This window comes from Tamandua tetradactyla, chromosome 16 (genome assembly GCF_023851605.1).
Source record: "Tamandua tetradactyla isolate mTamTet1 chromosome 16, mTamTet1.pri, whole genome shotgun sequence".
Lineage (NCBI taxonomy): Eukaryota > Metazoa > Chordata > Mammalia > Pilosa > Myrmecophagidae > Tamandua > Tamandua tetradactyla.
The window spans coordinates 75,865,393-75,884,130 of record NC_135342.1 but is presented as its reverse complement, the minus strand read 5'-3'; the positions used below and the strand labels follow the sequence as shown (position 1 = coordinate 75,884,130).

The following is an 18,738-nucleotide window of genomic DNA, read 5'->3' as shown; positions in this document are numbered from 1 at the left end:
CTCAGTGAGTCCCATGCTGCTTCTGGGCCTGTTTCCCTAGATGTCAGCTTGCTGCAGCCTCTCCCCTACACTTAAAATCCTTCAGTGACTCTCTGTGGCCGTTCAGACAGCCTAAGTTCCTTACTTTGGCTCTGCCCACCTCCAGTCCCTTCTCAACCCATTGCACAGTGAGCTCTGATCATGCTGGATTCAACAGCTCCAGGGACACTGTGCCCGCTGTTGATCTAGGCCTTTGTCAAGGCTATTCCATTTTGTCTGCTTGCAACATGCTCACCTCTCCTCCCCACCTTTTCTTCTGGCTAAATTCCTCTTATTCTTTTATTCTGAACTCAAAGGTTGTATCCTCAGAGTCTTCCCCTGACCAGGAGCTTTCAAACCTTTATCTATGTCTTAGTCTGGGTTCCCCCACAAGCAAAGTTGGTTGCAAGTAGTTTATTTGAGAGGTGATCCCAGGAAGCCAATAGAAGGGGCATTGATGACTGGGTCCGTGTGGACAACTGGGGCTCACTGCTGCTGGGGATCTCTGGGGGAGGATGTACGAGCATCTCCAAGTTGTCCTACCCAGCGGTAAGCAAGCTGAGCCCTCACCCACCAGGTCTCTGTGGAGCGCTGCTCCTGAGGGCACTCACTCTGTAGCACTGCCAGCTGCCCTACCCACTGGCTGAGCATGCTATTTTGGCCGGCGAAAGGCCTCAAGTAGAGTCCTGGCACTTGCAGTAATAGGCAGTAGTGTGTGCAGGAATAAAGAGGGCCAAGGGGGATGTGGGCAGGGCCCAGAGAGCATCTCCTGCAGTGTCCACGCAATCATCTGTGGGCGTGGTTGCTCACGATGCAGATTCCCAGGCCCCACCCCACCCCAACCCCACCCCAGGGAGATTCTGGTTAGTGGTACTCTTCATCTCTCACATGATTCAGGTCTCCTAAACTAAATCTTTGCATCTTTTGTACCCTTGTATCTCGGTCACCTGTCTCCTACAAAACAGGTGCGTTCCATGAGGACAAGGAATGTGTCTTACTTTTTCATTGCTATATCCTCAGCATTGGACACGGCAGGTGTCCTGTTTTAAAAACAATTCTACTTAACAAACACTGTAGGCACTGCTTTACGTGCTTTGTAAATATGAATTCAGTGGCTCCTCATCCCACCCTGTGTAATCAAATTACCAACCTTATTTTACAGATGAGAGGAGGGAGGCAGAGAGGTTCAGTCATTTGCTAAGCTCACATGACAGGAAGTGGCGGAGCTGGGAATTGAACTGAGGCAGTAGCCTGCATGGTCTGTGGGTGTGGCTCCTGGCCGCTTCCTCCATGAGGATTAATTCCATTGTCACTAGAGGGGCAGAATGCCGGGTGTACTTGACCTTAACTGCCTGGATCCATTTCATTTCCTGCCCCGTATTCACTGCCTTGGTGGGAGCCAAGGATCCTTCCTGACCAGGGTATGCACCTCCCTCCTCAGCATATGTGGGCTTCCTGTGGATGCTGCTGCTGGTGGCCTATGGGCAGAGGGACCCCAGCGCCTACCACTTCAACAGACACCTCGAGCACAGCTTCACCCGAGGCTTTTCAGCCAGGCTAGGCTTCCAGGAGTTCTTTGCATGGGCCAACACCACCCTTGTGAACAACCTGTACGGTCAGCACCCAGGTACGACCCCCTCCCTGGGTCTGTTGCCAGCGCCTCCTTAGCACACTCCTTTCTAGGAGTCACCGTCAGCCTGGTAGCTGGGGAATAGCTGAGTATGAACCCACTAGGTAGAAACGGTGCACAAGGCAGAAGGAACAGCAGATGAAAAAGTAAAGAAGCTTGGAACACCACAGCATGTTCATGAAGCTTCAGAGCTGAGTGTGGCTACAGGGGTGCGGGGTGGTGAGTTGAGGACAGAGAAATCATCAGGGATCTCAGAAATTCATATTTATCCTCAAGGAAGTGAGGAGCTATTGAAGCTTTGGTTTTAATTTCTAGGCTACTAAAACAAATACCATACAATGGGTTGTCTTAACAACAGAATTTATTGGCTCACCGTTTCAGAGATCCTTGAACTCCATTTCAGAGTCCTCAACTCACCAGCCCCCACCCCTGTAGCCATACTCAGTTCTGTAGCTCCATGAATATGCTGTGGTGTTTCAAGCTTCCTCCTGCTTCAGCAGTCTTTGGGGTTCCAGGTCTTTTCCACTACATGGCCATGCACATGGTGGCAACTTCTCTCTTTTCTGGTTCTGTTCAATTACAGTTTCTGGTTGTTCCTGCGGCTTCTTCTCTGTGTTCAACTTCCTTTGCTTATAAGGACTTCAGGCATGTTGGATCATGGCCCACCCTCATTCAGTTTGGACACACCTTAATTAATGTCTTCAAAGGCCCTATTTACAAATGGGTTCACACCCACAGCCCTGGAGGTCGAGAACCAAGCATCCCTTTTGTGGGAGACATGATTTAATCCCCAATATTTTCTATGTGAGAGAGTAACATAATCAAATCTATGGTATAAGAAGGATCACTCAAAAAACAGGCAGATGTTGGAGTAGATGGTGTGCAAATTAGGATGCTGAGGAGAAATGATGGGGGCTGATCCAGAGACAAGGGACAGTGAGATGGAGAGAAAGGGATGAGTATATAAAGCACTGAAGAGGTGGAATTGATGTGTGGATTGACGGAAAAGAACACAGATGGTCTCTGGGTTGATGACTGGGTGATAGGGTGCCATTCACAAAAAGAAGTTATACAGGAAGTAGAACAAGTCCAAGGTGGGGAGATGGAGAGGTCATTTGGATGAATGTAGCCTGTGGTTTGCCATAAACCTTTTAGGTGTCTCCATAATGGGTACACTAAGTTTCACGTCAGCAGGGAACTGGGCATGTGTTAAGATGATTTTAATTGCTAGATTTACCCACCTGCTTTTCATCTTTAGGCTTTATCACCGATGGAAACGCCAAGCTGGTTGGTAGTGCCCAGATTCGCCAAGTCAGGGTCCAGAGAAGCTCTTGCCCTCTTGCCCATCAGCTTCAGTCTTCTCTCCATGAATGCCATGCACCATATTCCCTGGATGTTGAAGACCTGTCAGACTATGGGGAAGGCTGGAATGCCTCTACCCCCAATAACAGCAATGGCTTTCCCCAGGCTTGGCATTACCAGAGCCAGAGTCAACGCCGAGGGTATCCCATCTGGGGTAAACTCACTATGTACAGGGGAGGAGGCTACGTTGTTCCCTTGGGGACTGATCGCCAAAGTGCTTCAAGGTAAGGCCGATTTGATTCATATGCAGCAGACCACAGAAATTTGGCTAGAGTTCAGGAGTTATCAGAGGGTATAACCTTCACAACAGGGCTGATTCAGGCTTGTTCATGTCAGTTTGGCTGCGCCTGGGGGCTTCAGAATTGTTCAGGTGGCATTTCCAGGCCCCCTGGAAATGTTGGAACCTCAGAATTCAGCTCCTGCTAGAGGCTGACAAGGGATTGAGAGCTCACCACCTTACAGAGCAGTCCATCACTAGGCGGTTAAGGCTTTGCCAAGACTTGTATAGGGTCTAAGAGTTTGCCCTATTCACCAACAAGCTAGCCTATTACTGTTTCATGGATGTGGGCAGAAGACACAAGGCTCTTGGGTCAGAGACAAAGGATTTTATTACTTACAACTAAAGCAATAACCACAGCTACAAGTTTTTTTTTTTTTTTTTTTACCAGTTCTTCATGCTCCCCAAGTCCTGTAAAGGCAATACAAAAGGCCATGATAAATGCCAGCAAGTGAGGTGGGTTGTGTTTCAGGAGAGAATCATTGAGCTTGGCAGAGTCACTGCTTTTATAGCAAGTGGAAGCAAACCTGCTCTTTGTCTGAGGGAATGCACATTCACATCCCTCAGGGTTGCTCTCTGCAAACACAACCCCGAGAAATAGCCTGGGTAAAGAACAGCCAGGGCCTTGCATTCTTGACATACTCAGGATACATGATGGACTAACTCCTATTGGGCCCTAGAGTCAGGGAGCCCTAGATTTTAAATCCTGGCATTGCTTTATTTTTTTAATTGTGAAATATAATATATATATACAAAAAGGTTATAAACTTCAAAGTACACATAACAAGTAGTTATAGAACAGGTTTCAGAGTTTGGTATGGGTTATAGTTCCACAATTTTGGGTTTTTCCTTCTAGTTGCTCCAAGACACAGGAGATTAAAAGAAATATCGATATGATTCAGCAGTCATACTCATTTGTTAAATCCTATCTTCTCTGTTATAACTCCACCTTCTCCTTTGATCTTTCTCCTGATATTAAGGGGGTATTTGGATTATACCCATTCTAACATTTTCATGTTGGAAAGGGCAATCGATAATATGGGATAGGGGGATGGAACGAAAGATGTTCTAGAGAGGCACTTCTGGGTTTCAGGACTTATCAGGCTTAGGAACCCATCTGGAGATGGGTTAACTTTCTGGAAAGTAAACATAGTGCTTGGGATTTGGGTAGAATCTCAGAGCCGTAGATGTTCCTTAGGGTTGGCAGGAATAGTTTTGGTTTTGGTTGGGACTTGGCAAACTGTGGTGAAGAGCAATATCTAGCTGAAGTTTGCATAAGTATAGCTTCCAGAATAGTTCCTCAACTCTATTTGAACCGTCTCAGCCACTGATACCTTATTTTGTTACAATTCTTATCCCCCATTTGGTTAGGCAGGCACTGTCAATCCCATGGTGCCAGGGCCAGGCTCATCACTGGGTTTCATATCCTAAATTGCCAGGGAGACTTTCACCACTGGATGTCATGTCCCATGTAGTGGGGAGGGTAATGATTTTACTTGCAGGCATACCTTAGGTAGGCTTAACTTTTCTGCTAGATAAATAAACTTCACAAGAGCAAGCCTCAAGATCTAGGGCTTAGCCTAATGACTTGGGAGTCCCTAATGTTTAAGACAGTCTCAGGGATTTCCCCGGTGATAATGCTTAATAGTTCCATATTTTTTCTCCAGTCCCTCAAGGGACTTTTCTGGCATTGCTTTTTTATAATTGTATACTTTCAGGCAAATTAGTGAACCTTCAGAACTTCAGTTTCCTCCATTGTATTACAACACTGAAGCTGTAGGTAATGGCTAGGTGTCCCACCCCACCCATGAACAGGGAGCAAACCCAAAGGAGATGCCCCTGAATACCCTTTTTCCCACAGAATTCTCCAGTATCTCTTTGACAACACCTGGCTGGACACCCTGACCAGAGCTGTGTTTGTGGAGTTCACTGTCTACAATGCCAACATCAACCTCTTCTGCGTCGTCACTCTCACCCTGGAGACCAACGCCCTGGGTGGGCAGCCTTGCTTGTGAATCTGCAATGTCCGAGGAGCTTGCTGTCCTTACCCTCCGGGCTAGAGCCTCCTGAGCCAGCAGGCCAGAGCTCTGGGGCATATCGTTATTGGGAAACTTTGTCTCCCTTCAGCCATATGCCCCTGAGAACTCAAAGGCAAGGCCTTGGGTCACTCCCACCTTCCTGGCAGCTGGCCCTCCTTCGTTCTCTCTGGTCTTGCCTCCCAGGATACCCTGAGGGACCCAGGTGGGATCTGAAAGCATCTTAGCCACCTCTCATGCTTGAGGGTCCCACCCCACTGGGGATGCAGGTTAGAGGTTGTTGGGGGGAGGCTGGTAGTGAGGAGGTGGGGAGAGGTTGACCCGGTAATGGATGACTTGGTCTAAAACAATATTTTACAACTTCTACCTCAATCCACAGCACGGAATACATTTTACACTGTAACTCAAACCCCCACACTGTTGGGGAAATATAATTAAAAGCAAAATTACCTACCAACCCAGAAAAATCTCTCCACAGAAGTAGACGAGAAAGAAAACAGTTCTATTATTGAACAAGCATTAAACCAGAATGTGATGCATCACAGGCAACCTACTAAAGAGATCACAAAGCAGAAAGCTCACCCTTTTATATAGCCAGGTAGATATAACCCATTACCTACGTGTTCTCAAGATAAACCACAACTAGTCCTCAAATAAGAGGGCCTGATAGCACCTGTTGTCACACGCAGTTCATCTTTTGTTCCCCTGGTAATTGGGGTGGCCATCTATATTAACTAATTGCCTTTATCCAAAGGAAAAATTAACTTCTCATGTCTTAATGACAGGAGGTAGGTTTCCAACCTAGAGCCAGGCGCCCCCTGAAGCTAGAGTGAGCCTCCTATACCCCACTGAACCTGGAGAAAGTGATGCTAGCTTCCCTGATGGTCACATTCCAAAGAGATGGCTGCCAGGTCCTTGAGAAAGACATTCCTGGGCTCCAAAACTGGCTAGATGCTTATTTAGCTTTTAAAAAGATTTACATACATCTCACAGGGACAGAGAAGGAATGTACAATTGTAAGTTTTCTAAAAGAAATGCTCTATGAAAAAGTCTCCCTTTTTGCATGAGGGAATATTTTTTTCTTCTCCAACTTATCCTTACAACAAATACCTACAAGTGAAACAAGTTTCAGAAATAATATTTTCCTTAACTACATGTGATGCACTCTGGTATTTTCTGTTCTATTTATTTCTCCCATCCACCCTCATTTTCTAAATGCCTAATCACAATCCACCAAGAACACTAACCTAAAGTCTGTTTGGCTAATGATGAATTTCCCTAAAATTCAACTTTCTCTCCTTTAAAAACTGAACATTTAAAAAATAATGTTACCTTTTTATTCAAAAGTCAATACATGCTACATTTATTTTTCTTAATATCAGAATCGTGCAAAGTAAAAGGTAAAAGGCCTTCACATCCCATTACCGCTCCCCACTAATAGTTTCTTTCAAATTTTTTTTGGGGGGGCTAAGGGTGGGGGTGCTGATTTGTATCTCTTTTGTTATCCTATGTTTTTTTTTTTTTTTTTTTGCTTTTTAAAGGATTATTTAAGCAATTTGTCCAAAACCTCAGCTGATAAAATGATATATTTCTAAATAAAAAGTGTGCTGGTTTCAGGCCTGGTTGGTTCAGCGGCTCACTGATGTCAGCAGTGACTCAGATCATACCTGTTTCTCCAGTCTGTCATCCTTGGGGTGACTTTGTCTTCATGGGCATTAGCCTTATGTGTCAAATTGGTTTGAAAGATCATTACAAAAATCACTACAATGCCCAAAACAAGAAAGATACGAAAAAGGAAAGACACCCAAAAAGATGAAAAATGATTCAAAAGAAGATTGAATTGTAGGCATATTGGTGATGAGATGAATTGCTCTTTGGTGAACTGGGTTTGGACAAAATTGCTTTAAATGAACCCCCCCCGAAGCAGACTGATTTGACATGAGCACAAGTGGCCGCAGGTGACTGAGCATGCCCCCATGGGCAAAGGGCTGGGGGCAGGTCTCCCATCACAGCTCCCTTTGTTCCTTCTGGTCTACCCACTGCCCTTGGTGTCCACCATCTATATCTATATGCAGTCACTTCAGTCTTTGGGTCTGAAGGACCTTTACATGCTCCTCTGCTCAGAGCAGCCCAACCTACAGTATTTGAACCTGAGTCATTCAACCTGATGGCATCCAAGTCAGAAGGGGCGGCTCTGGATGGAGGGTGGCGGGGGATGAGTAGAATATGATTTGCTTCCCAGGAACCTTCTTTCTGCACACGGACCTGCAGAGCCTCCGCCTGTACCCCTTCACTGATGGTTGGCACCCCTTCGTGGTGGCAGCAGAGGTTGTCTATTTCCTCTTCCTCCTCTACTACATGGTCGTGCAGGTAAGGGGTGGGTTTGTGGTTCCGTAGGCCAGGAATGGAGGTGGAGATGTGCCTGTTCCTTCTCCCACTTCTTCCATCTCTGGGCTGGGGCCTGAAGAAGGGGACGGGAAAGACTTTCCCATATGCATTTGCCTTGGCAACCTTGAGACGCATCTACTGGTCATGATGGTTAATGGAGCTTGCTAGCTGTAGCCTCAGAAACCCAACTTTGGCTCCTCTCAGGAACTGAGAACACACAAGGTTGGTCCTTCCTAGATGGGGAAGGGAGAGGAGCAATGGTCTCTTTTCCATTGAACTGAGGCCTTCCCAAAAGCCCTTGGGGAAGCAGCTGCCCCCACAGCTGGGGGTTCTCTGAACTTAGATTGTGGGGGTCTTAGCATCTTTTTCTCTCACCTGTGGTCCCTGAGAAATAGGAAAAATTCTGTTTGCCACCTGGATGTCAGGGTTTCCCAGAGAGAAACAGAACCAACAGGATATATATTAAGAGATTTGTTATAAGGAATTGGCTCATGCAGTCGGGGGGGCTGTAAAGTCCAAATTCCATAGGCAGGTAAGAGGCTGGAAATTCCAGAAAGTGTGATGCTGATTCTCAAGCCCAAATTCCTTAGACTGGAAACTGAGGACAGAGTGGTGGGTATAATCTTGAGGCAGAATTCCCTCCGATCCCTGAATCCCTAAGTGCTTGCGTTAAGACCTACAGCCGATTGGAAGACCGCCTACTTGATGGAGGGTTATCTCCTAATTTACTGAAGGTCAATTGATTGCAGATGCTAATCCATCTGCATAATACCTCCATAGAAACAACTAGGCCAGTATTTGACCAAACAACTGGACAACATAATCTAGCCAAATTCGCACTTAAAATTAACCACCACACCACCTTTACCACATCGTTGCACATGAAAGTGTGACTATTAACTATGACAGAGCCTTGAGGATGGTGGGAACTCATCTGAGGCTGTTTATATGGTCTCTGCCCCTGCCCCTCACCTCACTAAAAATGCCTCAAAGGAGCATCTTGGCCCTCCATTCCTTGCCCCATCCACCTCTTTAAAGTAACAATACTTTGGATGCTTACATTGCAGCAGGTATTGAGCTGAGTGTGGATTTTCTCCTTTAACAAAACCAGGAGAAAGGTCCTATTGGCTCCCATTACAGGGTAGGTAGTTCAGAGACGTTAAGTAAATTTTCCAAGGTCAGGATTTGAACCCAGTAGTCTGATCCCAGATATTCACACTCAACCCCTACGCCACATCATCAGCCGCATAAAGCCTAGGGCCCACGTGATCTCTGAGCATTGCCAATTCAAGCCCAACTGCCAAAAGTTATCAAAATGCAACTGGAGTCTTTTACTTGCATTTCTCTAAGGATATAAAAGGTGGCTTGTTTGCCACTTAACCTTCCATTTTTTTCCTCCTCTTATTTATTTTTGCACGGGCAAGCATCAGGAATCGAACTCAGGTCTCCAGCATGGCAGACGAGACCTCTGCCTGCTGAGCCACCATGGCTCACCCCTTCCTTTCCTCTTGATTTCTCTTATACTGTCTGCAGCTGCTTCACAGTCTCTCCAAAATCCTCAAATCTCCCTCAAAATGCTGCTTAGGCAGCTTTAAAAAATCTTCTCTCTCCATTGCTTTGTTATGGAGGCAAATTTAGCCTCCTATAAACCACTGTTGAATCTTTCATCCTTAGGAGTGGGTAAGAGGAGAGAAAGGGAACAGATGGTAGAAGGTTCCCTTGAGTGGAAAGGAAAAGAAGGAAATAGAAGGAAGGCTGAGGACATGCACAGGGTAATTATTTCTGACCTGTGACACTCCCAAATCCTGTAGCTCGGGTTAGTGATGGGAACAGATGGGGAGAGGCCTGGGACTATGGGACTATGGCTGTGGGAAGCTACCCCCAACCCCCTACCCCCAGGATCTGGTAATCTCTGGCCAGGGGTCATTTTGGGCCAGGTGCGAAGCAATCAGGTGGGTAGGGGGAGGGTTCTGGCACAGCCTTCAGCAGAGCTGCGGGTTCTTTTCCTAGGGCAAGCTCATGAGGAAGCAGAAGTGGTGCTATTTCCGCAGCAAATGGAACCTTCTGGAGCTGGCCATCATCCTGGCCAGCTGGAGCGCCCTGGCGGTGTTTGTGAAGAGGGCCGTGCTGGCAGAGCGTGATATCCAGCACTATCGGAGCCACAGAGAGGAGTAAGCGTCTCTGCCCCAGCCCGCTGTGCTCCTACCACTTGCCTTCCCTCCCTCAGCTCTGTCTAAGGCCCAGGGTTCAAGGGAGGCTTAAGAAGGCCTGCGGACCTCAGAGGATCAAGGATCATTCATCGAAGCTGATCACTTAGATTCAGCTGCCACTGAGATTCCGGTTTGGGAATTGAAGCCTATACATTTGGAGAGAACTCTTGAAAACAAAATATAAAAATATCTTACTTTTGAAAATCTTACCAAAATGAGGACCATCTGACACCTGTTAGAGTCCCTCCTAGCCCCTTGGGGAGACCCCTTACAAAACATTAGTGCCCCCTCTGTAACTGCTTACCCAGGTCCCTTTGGCACCAGGCATCAAATCCTCACGAGGACCTACAGAGGTAAACATTACCATTATTCCACTTTACAAAAAACGAAATCGAGACTCACAGAGGGAATATAACTTACCCAAAGCCACGGAGCTAAAGGTGGCAGAGAAGTAACATAAAGCCTGGCTTGTGTGGCTCCAGATCCGGGAAGGACCCTTACTGTGAACCATTGTCTCAACTCACCCGCTATGATGAATGAAGGGGCTTAAAAACAGGAATTTATTGACTCCTAGTTTCAGACGCCAGAAATTCAAAGCAAGACATTGGCTAGGAGGCTTGCTTCCTCCCAGTCAGTAGGATTCTGGCTGGCAGGCAATCCTTGGGTGCCTTGGCTTTTTTTTCACATGGCAATGTCCTCTCCCTTCTCTTCTGGGTTCTGCTGGCTTGGGCTTCTCCCTGTGGCTCTCTCTTCTGCTGCCTGAATTTCTTCTGCTTAAAAAGGACCCCAGTAGTCTGGATTAAGTCCATCACACCTTAACTAGAAATAGCATCCTCAAGAGGTCTTCTTTTTCCCCCCCAAGTTTATTGGCTATTTATATTTATTCTTTTGAGAATTCTTGTTCATTTGTTTCCTATTATTCTCTTGGAGAGTTTGCCATTTTTGTTTTGTAAATTTTTTTGAATTAAGAATATCCCTCCTTTGTCATATGCTGTAATTGTTTTCTAGAGTCATTTGCCTCTTTTTTTGCATGGGCAGTCATCAGGAATTGAACCCGGGTCTCCGGCATGGTAGGTGAGGATTCTGCTACTGAGCCATCATCACACCACCCTGTCATTTGCCTTTTAATACAGTTTGTGGTGTTTCAGTGTAGAAGTTCTTTTCTTTCCATGTACATATGAACATGCCTTCCCCTTCCCTGGGAATGGTTCAGTATCTTTATTTTCTTCTAGTACTTTTATTATATCACTTATCTTTAATTCAAAAGGAACTTTTAATCCATCATGAATTTATTTTGGGATATGGTATGAAGTAGAAATTTAATTTTAGTTTTCACAAAAAGTTGACCAGTTAGCTCATGATCATATTAAATAAACCCATTTCCCCGGTGGGGGAGGGAGGGGAGTTCCTATTTAAAATGGGCTCACACCCATAGGAATGTGGATCAAATTCGTTTACCCACATCTAAATTAGAGCACATTTACATAATTCAACCTAACACGCTCACTCGTTTTATAGATGTAGCTAACATTCATTAAGTTAATCCTGGATGCCATCCACTGTTATAAAAACACTACTTTAAAAGCATTATCTCATCTACCTTAATCTTTCTCAAACCTCTAAGAGATCCTATTATCATTTTCACCTGTTTTACAGATGAGGCAATTGAAGCTCAGACCAGTTAAATTGCTTGTACAAGGTCACACAGCAAATAAATGCAGAGGTCAGAATTTGAACTGTGCACTCCTAACCTCCACTCTGGGCTGCCTCCTTCATTCAACAAGCCAGCACTGAGCTCATGTTTGTGCCACACCAAAAAAAGAATAAACACTACACCCTGTCTAGGGGCCCTCTTCTGTAGAAAAGTCTTCTAAATTGGTAGATGCACTTATGTCTATTTAGGGTGACTGGAAACTTATGCAGAACAATCATTTCAAAAACTAAAGGATGTTTCACCTCTCAAAGGGATCAGCAAAATATGGCCTGAGAGCCAAAGCCAGCCCTACCTGCTTTTGTAAATAAAGTTGTATTAGAATGCAGTCACAGGTATTTGCTTACAATGACAGTGGAGTAGATAGAACAGACAGTCTGGCCCTTTGTTTGTTTACCTTTATATTATTTGGTAAATAAAGCAAAAAATATTTACCATCTGCCCCTTTTCCGAAGTCTGTCAACTCCTGCTTAGAGCACAGAGCCTTTGCTCTAAGAAGGAAACAATGGTGAGTCTAAGATCACATGTGACTGAGGTAATTAACATCAAGTACAATGTTTTTTAAATAGGTTTTTTTTTTTTGGCATGGGCAGGCTCCGGGAATTGAACCTGGGTCTCTGGCATGGCAGGGGAGAATTCTGTCTGCCACTGAGCCACTGTTGCATCGCCCAAAATGGTCTTTGTTTTTTTTTGTTTTTTTTTAAGCACAAGTGTTGAACCATCTCTATACCTTTTGCCTTTCATTCTCCTAACAACGATCCAAAACATGTCTGATTCTTGACATCCACACTGTCGATGGAGAAAGAACAAACTAAGCCACAAGGCACAAAAGGCATTTATTTGGGGGTCTTAAAATTGTAATTCGAGGAGCACAGATTCAGGTAGCAACCCAAATCATGTCCTGTCTTGGCATTTCTAAGCAAGGATTTTTAAAAGAAAATAAGATTACACAAATTGTTGGTAGTTAGGTGGATCCTAGAGGTACTTCAGTTGTCCTTCGGGTTAGATAGTTAACTGAGTTCTTTATCTTTTGGTTTTTTATGGTGCCCAGATGTCCTTAGGGTTTTCGGGAATGTTGCTGCTTTGCGTCTTGTGGCAGACTGTTATCTGGTAAGACCTATCGCCTCCGGAATAACCCCCTAACCCCCCAACTCCATTTTAAATCTCGTAGCCATAGAAACTGGAGTTTGTTTTATTTCTTTTAACCATGAAGAAAGGCTTCTCACCTCGATGGGTAATAAAACAATTTTATAGCCAGAGTTCTTCTCTTTCTACACTGAATGTCAGAAAACGTCAAAGAAATCTGCCACTTGTGATAGAAAATAGTGTAATTTGGTCTGACTTGAAACCCTCAGTTGAAACTGATCAATCAGTTAACTAAAGTTTTGTGTTTATTTCTAGAACTTATAAATTTAATTTTCTTCCTGGAATAGACAAACCATTTTAAAACCCAGGACTTGACTATTAAAAGCGCTCTTTTAAACGGAGTGGGTGGTAGATGTTCATCTGCCATGCGGGAGACGCAGATTCGAATCCCAGCCCATATATTAACAAAACAAAACAAAACAAAAAGGCCAGATATTTGTTTCAGTTTCCCTTTAACTCAATGATTCTCAACCCTGGCTTCTCAGCAGAATTAGGTGGAAAGATAATCAGTAATCCCAAAGCCCCAGCCAGGCAGCACCTCAGAGCTACCAAAGCAAAATCTCTGGCCTGGGGTCCAGGCACCAGTGTTTCTCAAGGGATTGCCTGTGTAGCCAGGACTGAGAACCATGCCCCCATTAGAGCTAACTCCCTTCATGAAGAGGGGCTTACCTATGTAGTTTTATATTTTCCGTCCTCATAAAAGGGGCTTATATGATTGCTTTGACATATATGAGCAATTAAATGGCATGAGAGAGGGTTAGATATTTAAAAGGGGCAGGAAAAAGATGCTGCAGGAGTCAAAGGTGGAAGCAGTCGTCTATCCTAGCTGCTCCTGTCGCCTCACAGGGGAGGAAGATTCTGGAGGTAGGAGATTAAGTTTTCACCCAGGTCTGGCCAGGACCCACGTGGAGCAGCAGGACCCTGTCCCTGCTCCCTCTGTGTGACCCTGCAGAGACGGGCCCTTTGTGGGTTTCTAAACCCTGAGAAACTGTACAGGAAAGGCCAGGCAGTTATTGGGCTTCAGGTAAGGCAGTGTCTCCCTGGGCAGGGGTTTAGGAAAGCTGCTTCTCTCAGACTGGCTTCAAAGTATACCCCACACTTCTTTATGTTAATAATAAATACAAGATTTATGCATAAAACTTGAAAAATACAAAAACAGAACTCTAACACCCAAGAGAGGATTACCTGTTGATCTGTTTTCTTAGAGGAAAACATATATATACGTATGTGTGTATATATCATTATTTATTGGGTAGAATTAGATTCCATATATTCCATATATTTCATATGTTTCTATTATAGAACATTGATACATTATATATGCTAAATATATGGAAATATATTTGCATTATAATTTTTTACATAGTATATATAATAAAATATCTAAATTGTATATATGAATGCTTTCATTAAATGGGGATCATACCACATTGTTCTGTAAGTTGTTTTTTCATTCCCTGCCAATAGGATTGATCTATGGCATTTTTAATGGCATGCTAATATTAATAATTTAAAGTACAAAGGCACAAGAGGACAACGGAGGGCAGGATGGGCTGGTGGGAAGAACTGGACTGTGGAATCAGACGCATCTGGATTCCAGTTCTCATTCTTCCGCTCAAAAAGCTGTCTCTTCAGTTGTCACCAGTTGTGCAGCCTTGGGCCAACCCTCTGTCCTTACCTGTAAAACAGAGGTAGCAACACTTACTTTATAGATGGTCTTAAAGTTGAAAAGAGACAATGCAAATGAAGCGCATTAGACACTTAGCACAGTAATTTCCATCCTTCCTTCAAACATAAGGGTGGCCATGGACATATAATCAGACAAACGTGCAGGAAGATGTGGCATCTAGTGACCTCATGGCCCCACCCTCTTAACCCTGGCAGGACCCCCTCTGCCGTTCAGCCACAGCCCTGCAACCATTAGCCACGACTGCTTCTGCTGAAGCCCCAATGTCATCACCACCATCATCACATCACCCTCATCATCACCTCAACCTCACCGTCGTCACCTAGCTGGGGAGACTGGGACAGCCCTGTCTCCTGGACCTGTTTGCCTCTGAGATCCTGCTAATCCTTCATTTTCAGCTGAACTGAGCCTAGATGAGCTCTCACTGAACTGCTCAGTCTCTGAGACCCAGCCTCTCTGCTCTGGTCCGGCAGGGGAGTCAGTTTCAGTGAGACAGCAGCAGCGGATGCGGTGCTTGGCTACATCATCGCCCTCCTGGTACTCCTGTCCACGGTGAAGCTATGGCATCTGCTCAGGTTAAACCCCAAAATGAACATGATTACATCAGCCCTGCGCCGTGCCTGGGGGGACATTTCAGGCTTCATCATCGTCATCCTCATCATGCTCCTGGCTTACTCTATTGTGGTGAGTAGCTCCTCATTTGGGAAACCCTCAGGGCTGGTCTCCAGGAAAGCTAAGGCTTCTCAGTGACGGGACTGGGTGTTTAGGGTTTGGGAGGCCCTGGGAACCTGAGGGAGATGGTGGATCTTCTGAGCCTGGGGCCTTGGCACCAGTCATCCCAAACGGCAAGGGATAAAGACTTCAGTGGGGTAAGAGTGATGAGGCCTAAGCGGAAAGGAACCAAATTCCCCTGAAGAAGGATCTCTTTCTGCATTCAGATCTGCTTGGATGTGCCACTTTTCCTCCCATCCCAATTGTTCAAAGGCGTGGTGGTTTTTGGTTAATTCCCAGATGTGTACAGAGCACTCCCTCTATGCCGGCAGATGCAGAGGTGAATTTGGAAGTACTGTCCTTGAGCTAGGGCAGAGGTGGGGTGTGTGGGGGTGAATACACCCACTGGCAATGCCCTACGCAGGGCATGGTCTCAGTAGGGCCAAGGTCATTTTCATACAAACCCTTGACATTGACATTGAGAACATTTGGACAATCACATCTCTTTTGTGGCTGAAAAAAAGTCAAATCTTAAACTTTCAACTATTTTTTAAAACCAAGTGAGAAACAGACCCTTTCCCACCCCGCCCTCCCTGCCATATCATGCTCGCCATCCAAACATGCCCCCCATCCCCACCGACCCTAGGAGTCCCATTCTAACCATGGTCCCCACTCATCTGATCCTTCAGCCTGATCCCCACCAACTCCCCACCCCAGGCCCCTCTCTGCATTCTCTCCTAGGCCCCCACCCAGTTTCTCACCTTCCATCATCCCCCTGATGTCCACACGCCATCACAGACCCAACTTATCCATCTTCACTCCAGCCCTAAGCCTCTCCATTCCTGATCCCTTCCCTATCCCTGACTGTCACTTCTACACTGATCCCACACCATCCCTTACCCCACTCTGTCTTCCTCAGAAACAGGTGATAAGTTGGATTCTATGGTTTTGTTGAAAATACCGTGTCCTTACACCCTAATTCAGGTGGATCTGTTCAGTTCTCCATATGCAGTGCATGGGCCACAGGGAGATTGCAGTGTCCTCTGGAACCAGGAATCACCAACCAGGGTTGGGGGTGCTGGGCTTCCCTCTCACAAACAGCCTAGGGAGGTCCTTGGGGTACGAGAGGAGCTGTGGTGGGAGAGGGCCCTGCCTAGACAAGGAAGCCCCCCGTCTGTCCATCCCACTGCCTACCCCAGAGTACAGAGGTTGGGGCTTAGGGGAGCCCAGTTTCATACACGGAGACTCTGAGCAGCTATCTGGGCGAACACAGCACTGGCTCAGGAAGTTTGAGCACTCCCTTTTCCTGGGAGTCTCAAAGACGGACAGCTAGTCACCCGAGGGGCTGTGAACAACAGCAAAGGTCTTGGACAAGGTCATCCAGAAGTGCATGTGTATGCGCGCTCACACCCAAGTACATGTATGCACAAACCAACACACCTGGGTTCACCTGTGAACACTCACAGATAGGGACCCACTTGTGGCCTTCCACACACATGCCCACAGTGAGAAACACACGCACCAATACAGAACTAGGTACACACGCGTACAAACTTGCACGCCTCTGCAGGCATGCACAACTTTTGCCAAGCCAAGCCGAGGATGTGACCAGTCATCAAACAGCAGGCTTTGGGGGTCTTCACGGTTTCTTTCCCTATTTATGAGAATTTTTTCCATGACAGTCAAACTTAATATTTGGTTGGAAACTCCGTTCCTACAAAACCCTTTTTGATGCAGCAGAAACAATGATCAGTCTTCAGCTAGGAATCTTCAACTACGAGGAGGTAATGTGTGGGCTGGGGGTGGGGGCATGGTCACTGTCAACCTACACCAAACCTTTATGAAATTAGAAACAGCACTCCTGCTGTCCTCCCCATGGATGGGTGCATGGCTTGGCAAATACAGGGAGACTTTGGACAAATAAAATTTCCCTTTCCTCTGGGCAGACAGCTCCATGCCAGGGCTGACAGCTCACCTAGGGGGCCCCTGCTTACAGAACAGCAGGTGCCTGCTACCCAGAGGAGGACTGTACTCGGGGCCTCTGTAAAGGAACTGCTTCCTGCCCTACCCAGAAACAGTGCTCATTTTTGGAGGTGCTGGCAGTGGGGAGGAGGGTGCTGCCCTTCCCTCCCCTGGCCAGCTCTTGAGAGCACTGTCCCTACTCAGCCCTTAGGGAAGAAAGGGACATCCTTGCTTCCAAATTCAGCTTAGTGCCGAAGATCAGTTTTCCCTCTGAAGGTGCTTCGTGGGGGTGACCTCTAGGAGCCGGGACACCAGCCAAGGCTCTGGCTTTCTTCCTGGCAGGTCCTGGACTACAGCCCAGTCCTGGGCTCCTTCTTGATTGCGTCTTGCATTGTCTTCATGACGTTTGTAGTGCTGAATCTGTTTATCTCTGTCATCCTGGTGGCCTTCAGCGAGGAGCAAAAATACCATGAGGTGAATCCCTTTGGACCGTTCTTCAACAATGACCTTGTACTGTGAAGAGGCTGGCTGAGTGGCATTCCAGTGATGCCTAGGAATGGGGAAAGGTGTGCAGGGTGGTAGCTCCTTCTCTGAACTTTCCCTCACTCTCACCTGAACTAGGCTTCCTAGACACTGAAGCTCAAGGTCTTCATTTCACAGCAGGAGAAACAGACCCAGAAGGAAAAATTAGTTTCCCAAATCACATAGTTGGGACTAGAACTTGGATCTCCTGATTCCCAAGTTGGAACTCTGGTTCATGATACCAGTGACTCTCAGCACTGACTGTACATTAGAATCATCTGGAGACTTTTGAAACCCGCTGCCACCCTACCCCACCTGACACCAATTATAACAGAATCTCTGGGGAAATGATCCAGGCATTGGTATTGTTTTGAAATCTCCCCTGGTGATTTTAATGAACATCCAAGGGTTAGAGCCCCTGAGCTACACTCTGACACCTGATTCCACATCACGTGGATGGGGGATGTCATGGAGGACTGTCTGCCCACTATGCTTCTTGTAGGAAGGATTTTAGAAATTTGAACATACATGATGGGGTACTTGCTCTGTGCCAGGATTTTATTATTAACAACTGCCTCCATTTATGAAAAGCTTTCTTCATAACATGCTGAGGCTTCACATACATTATCTTATCTATCCTCAAAACAACTTGGTGAAATAAGTGATTATCCACATTTTGCAGAGGAGACTCAATGAACTTCATCTGCCTAGAACCACAGATGGGATTTGAACCGAAGTCTGTATGACTTGGACTCATATTGCTTTTTCTTTACCCTGTCCCTCTTGTTAAGGGGGAGCTGAGTAATAGCTTCACCCTTCCCTTCCAGGTCTGAAGAGTCCTTAAAACCTTACGGAGCTATGTGTCAAACTAAGAAATCCTTACGACATTGTTACTTTGATTTTTCCATTTCGCTATAAGAGCAGCATTAAAAAAAAAAATTCATTGTAAAACATTATATAATGGAGATGAATTCCACCACATTAAAGTATCATTTTAAAGATAGGGGTGTTTTTCTGGAATCTACAAAATTACCAACCACAGAATGAAACAATGGTGGCCCCTTGTCTGTTGCTGCAC

The 18,738-nt window shown here is 45.9% G+C and overlaps 1 protein-coding gene across 2 annotated transcripts in view; it reads left to right on the top strand.

Moving 5' to 3' along the window:
• Positions 1–18,738, top strand: part of LOC143659804 (polycystin-1-like protein 2) — a 97,524-nt gene that overhangs the window by 76,792 nt on the left and 1,994 nt on the right. For both annotated transcript variants that reach the window (XM_077133106.1, XM_077133105.1), the window contains exons 35-42: positions 1,460–1,645; positions 2,907–3,234; positions 5,149–5,282; positions 7,566–7,693; positions 9,722–9,882; positions 14,939–15,149; positions 16,859–16,960; positions 17,481–17,612. In XM_077133106.1, the coding sequence (XP_076989221.1) occupies positions 1,460–1,645; positions 2,907–3,234; positions 5,149–5,282; positions 7,566–7,693; positions 9,722–9,882; positions 14,939–15,149; positions 16,859–16,960; positions 17,481–17,612 (1,382 nt within the window). The remainder of the gene's footprint in view (positions 1–1,459; positions 1,646–2,906; positions 3,235–5,148; positions 5,283–7,565; positions 7,694–9,721; positions 9,883–14,938; positions 15,150–16,858; positions 16,961–17,480; positions 17,613–18,738) is intronic.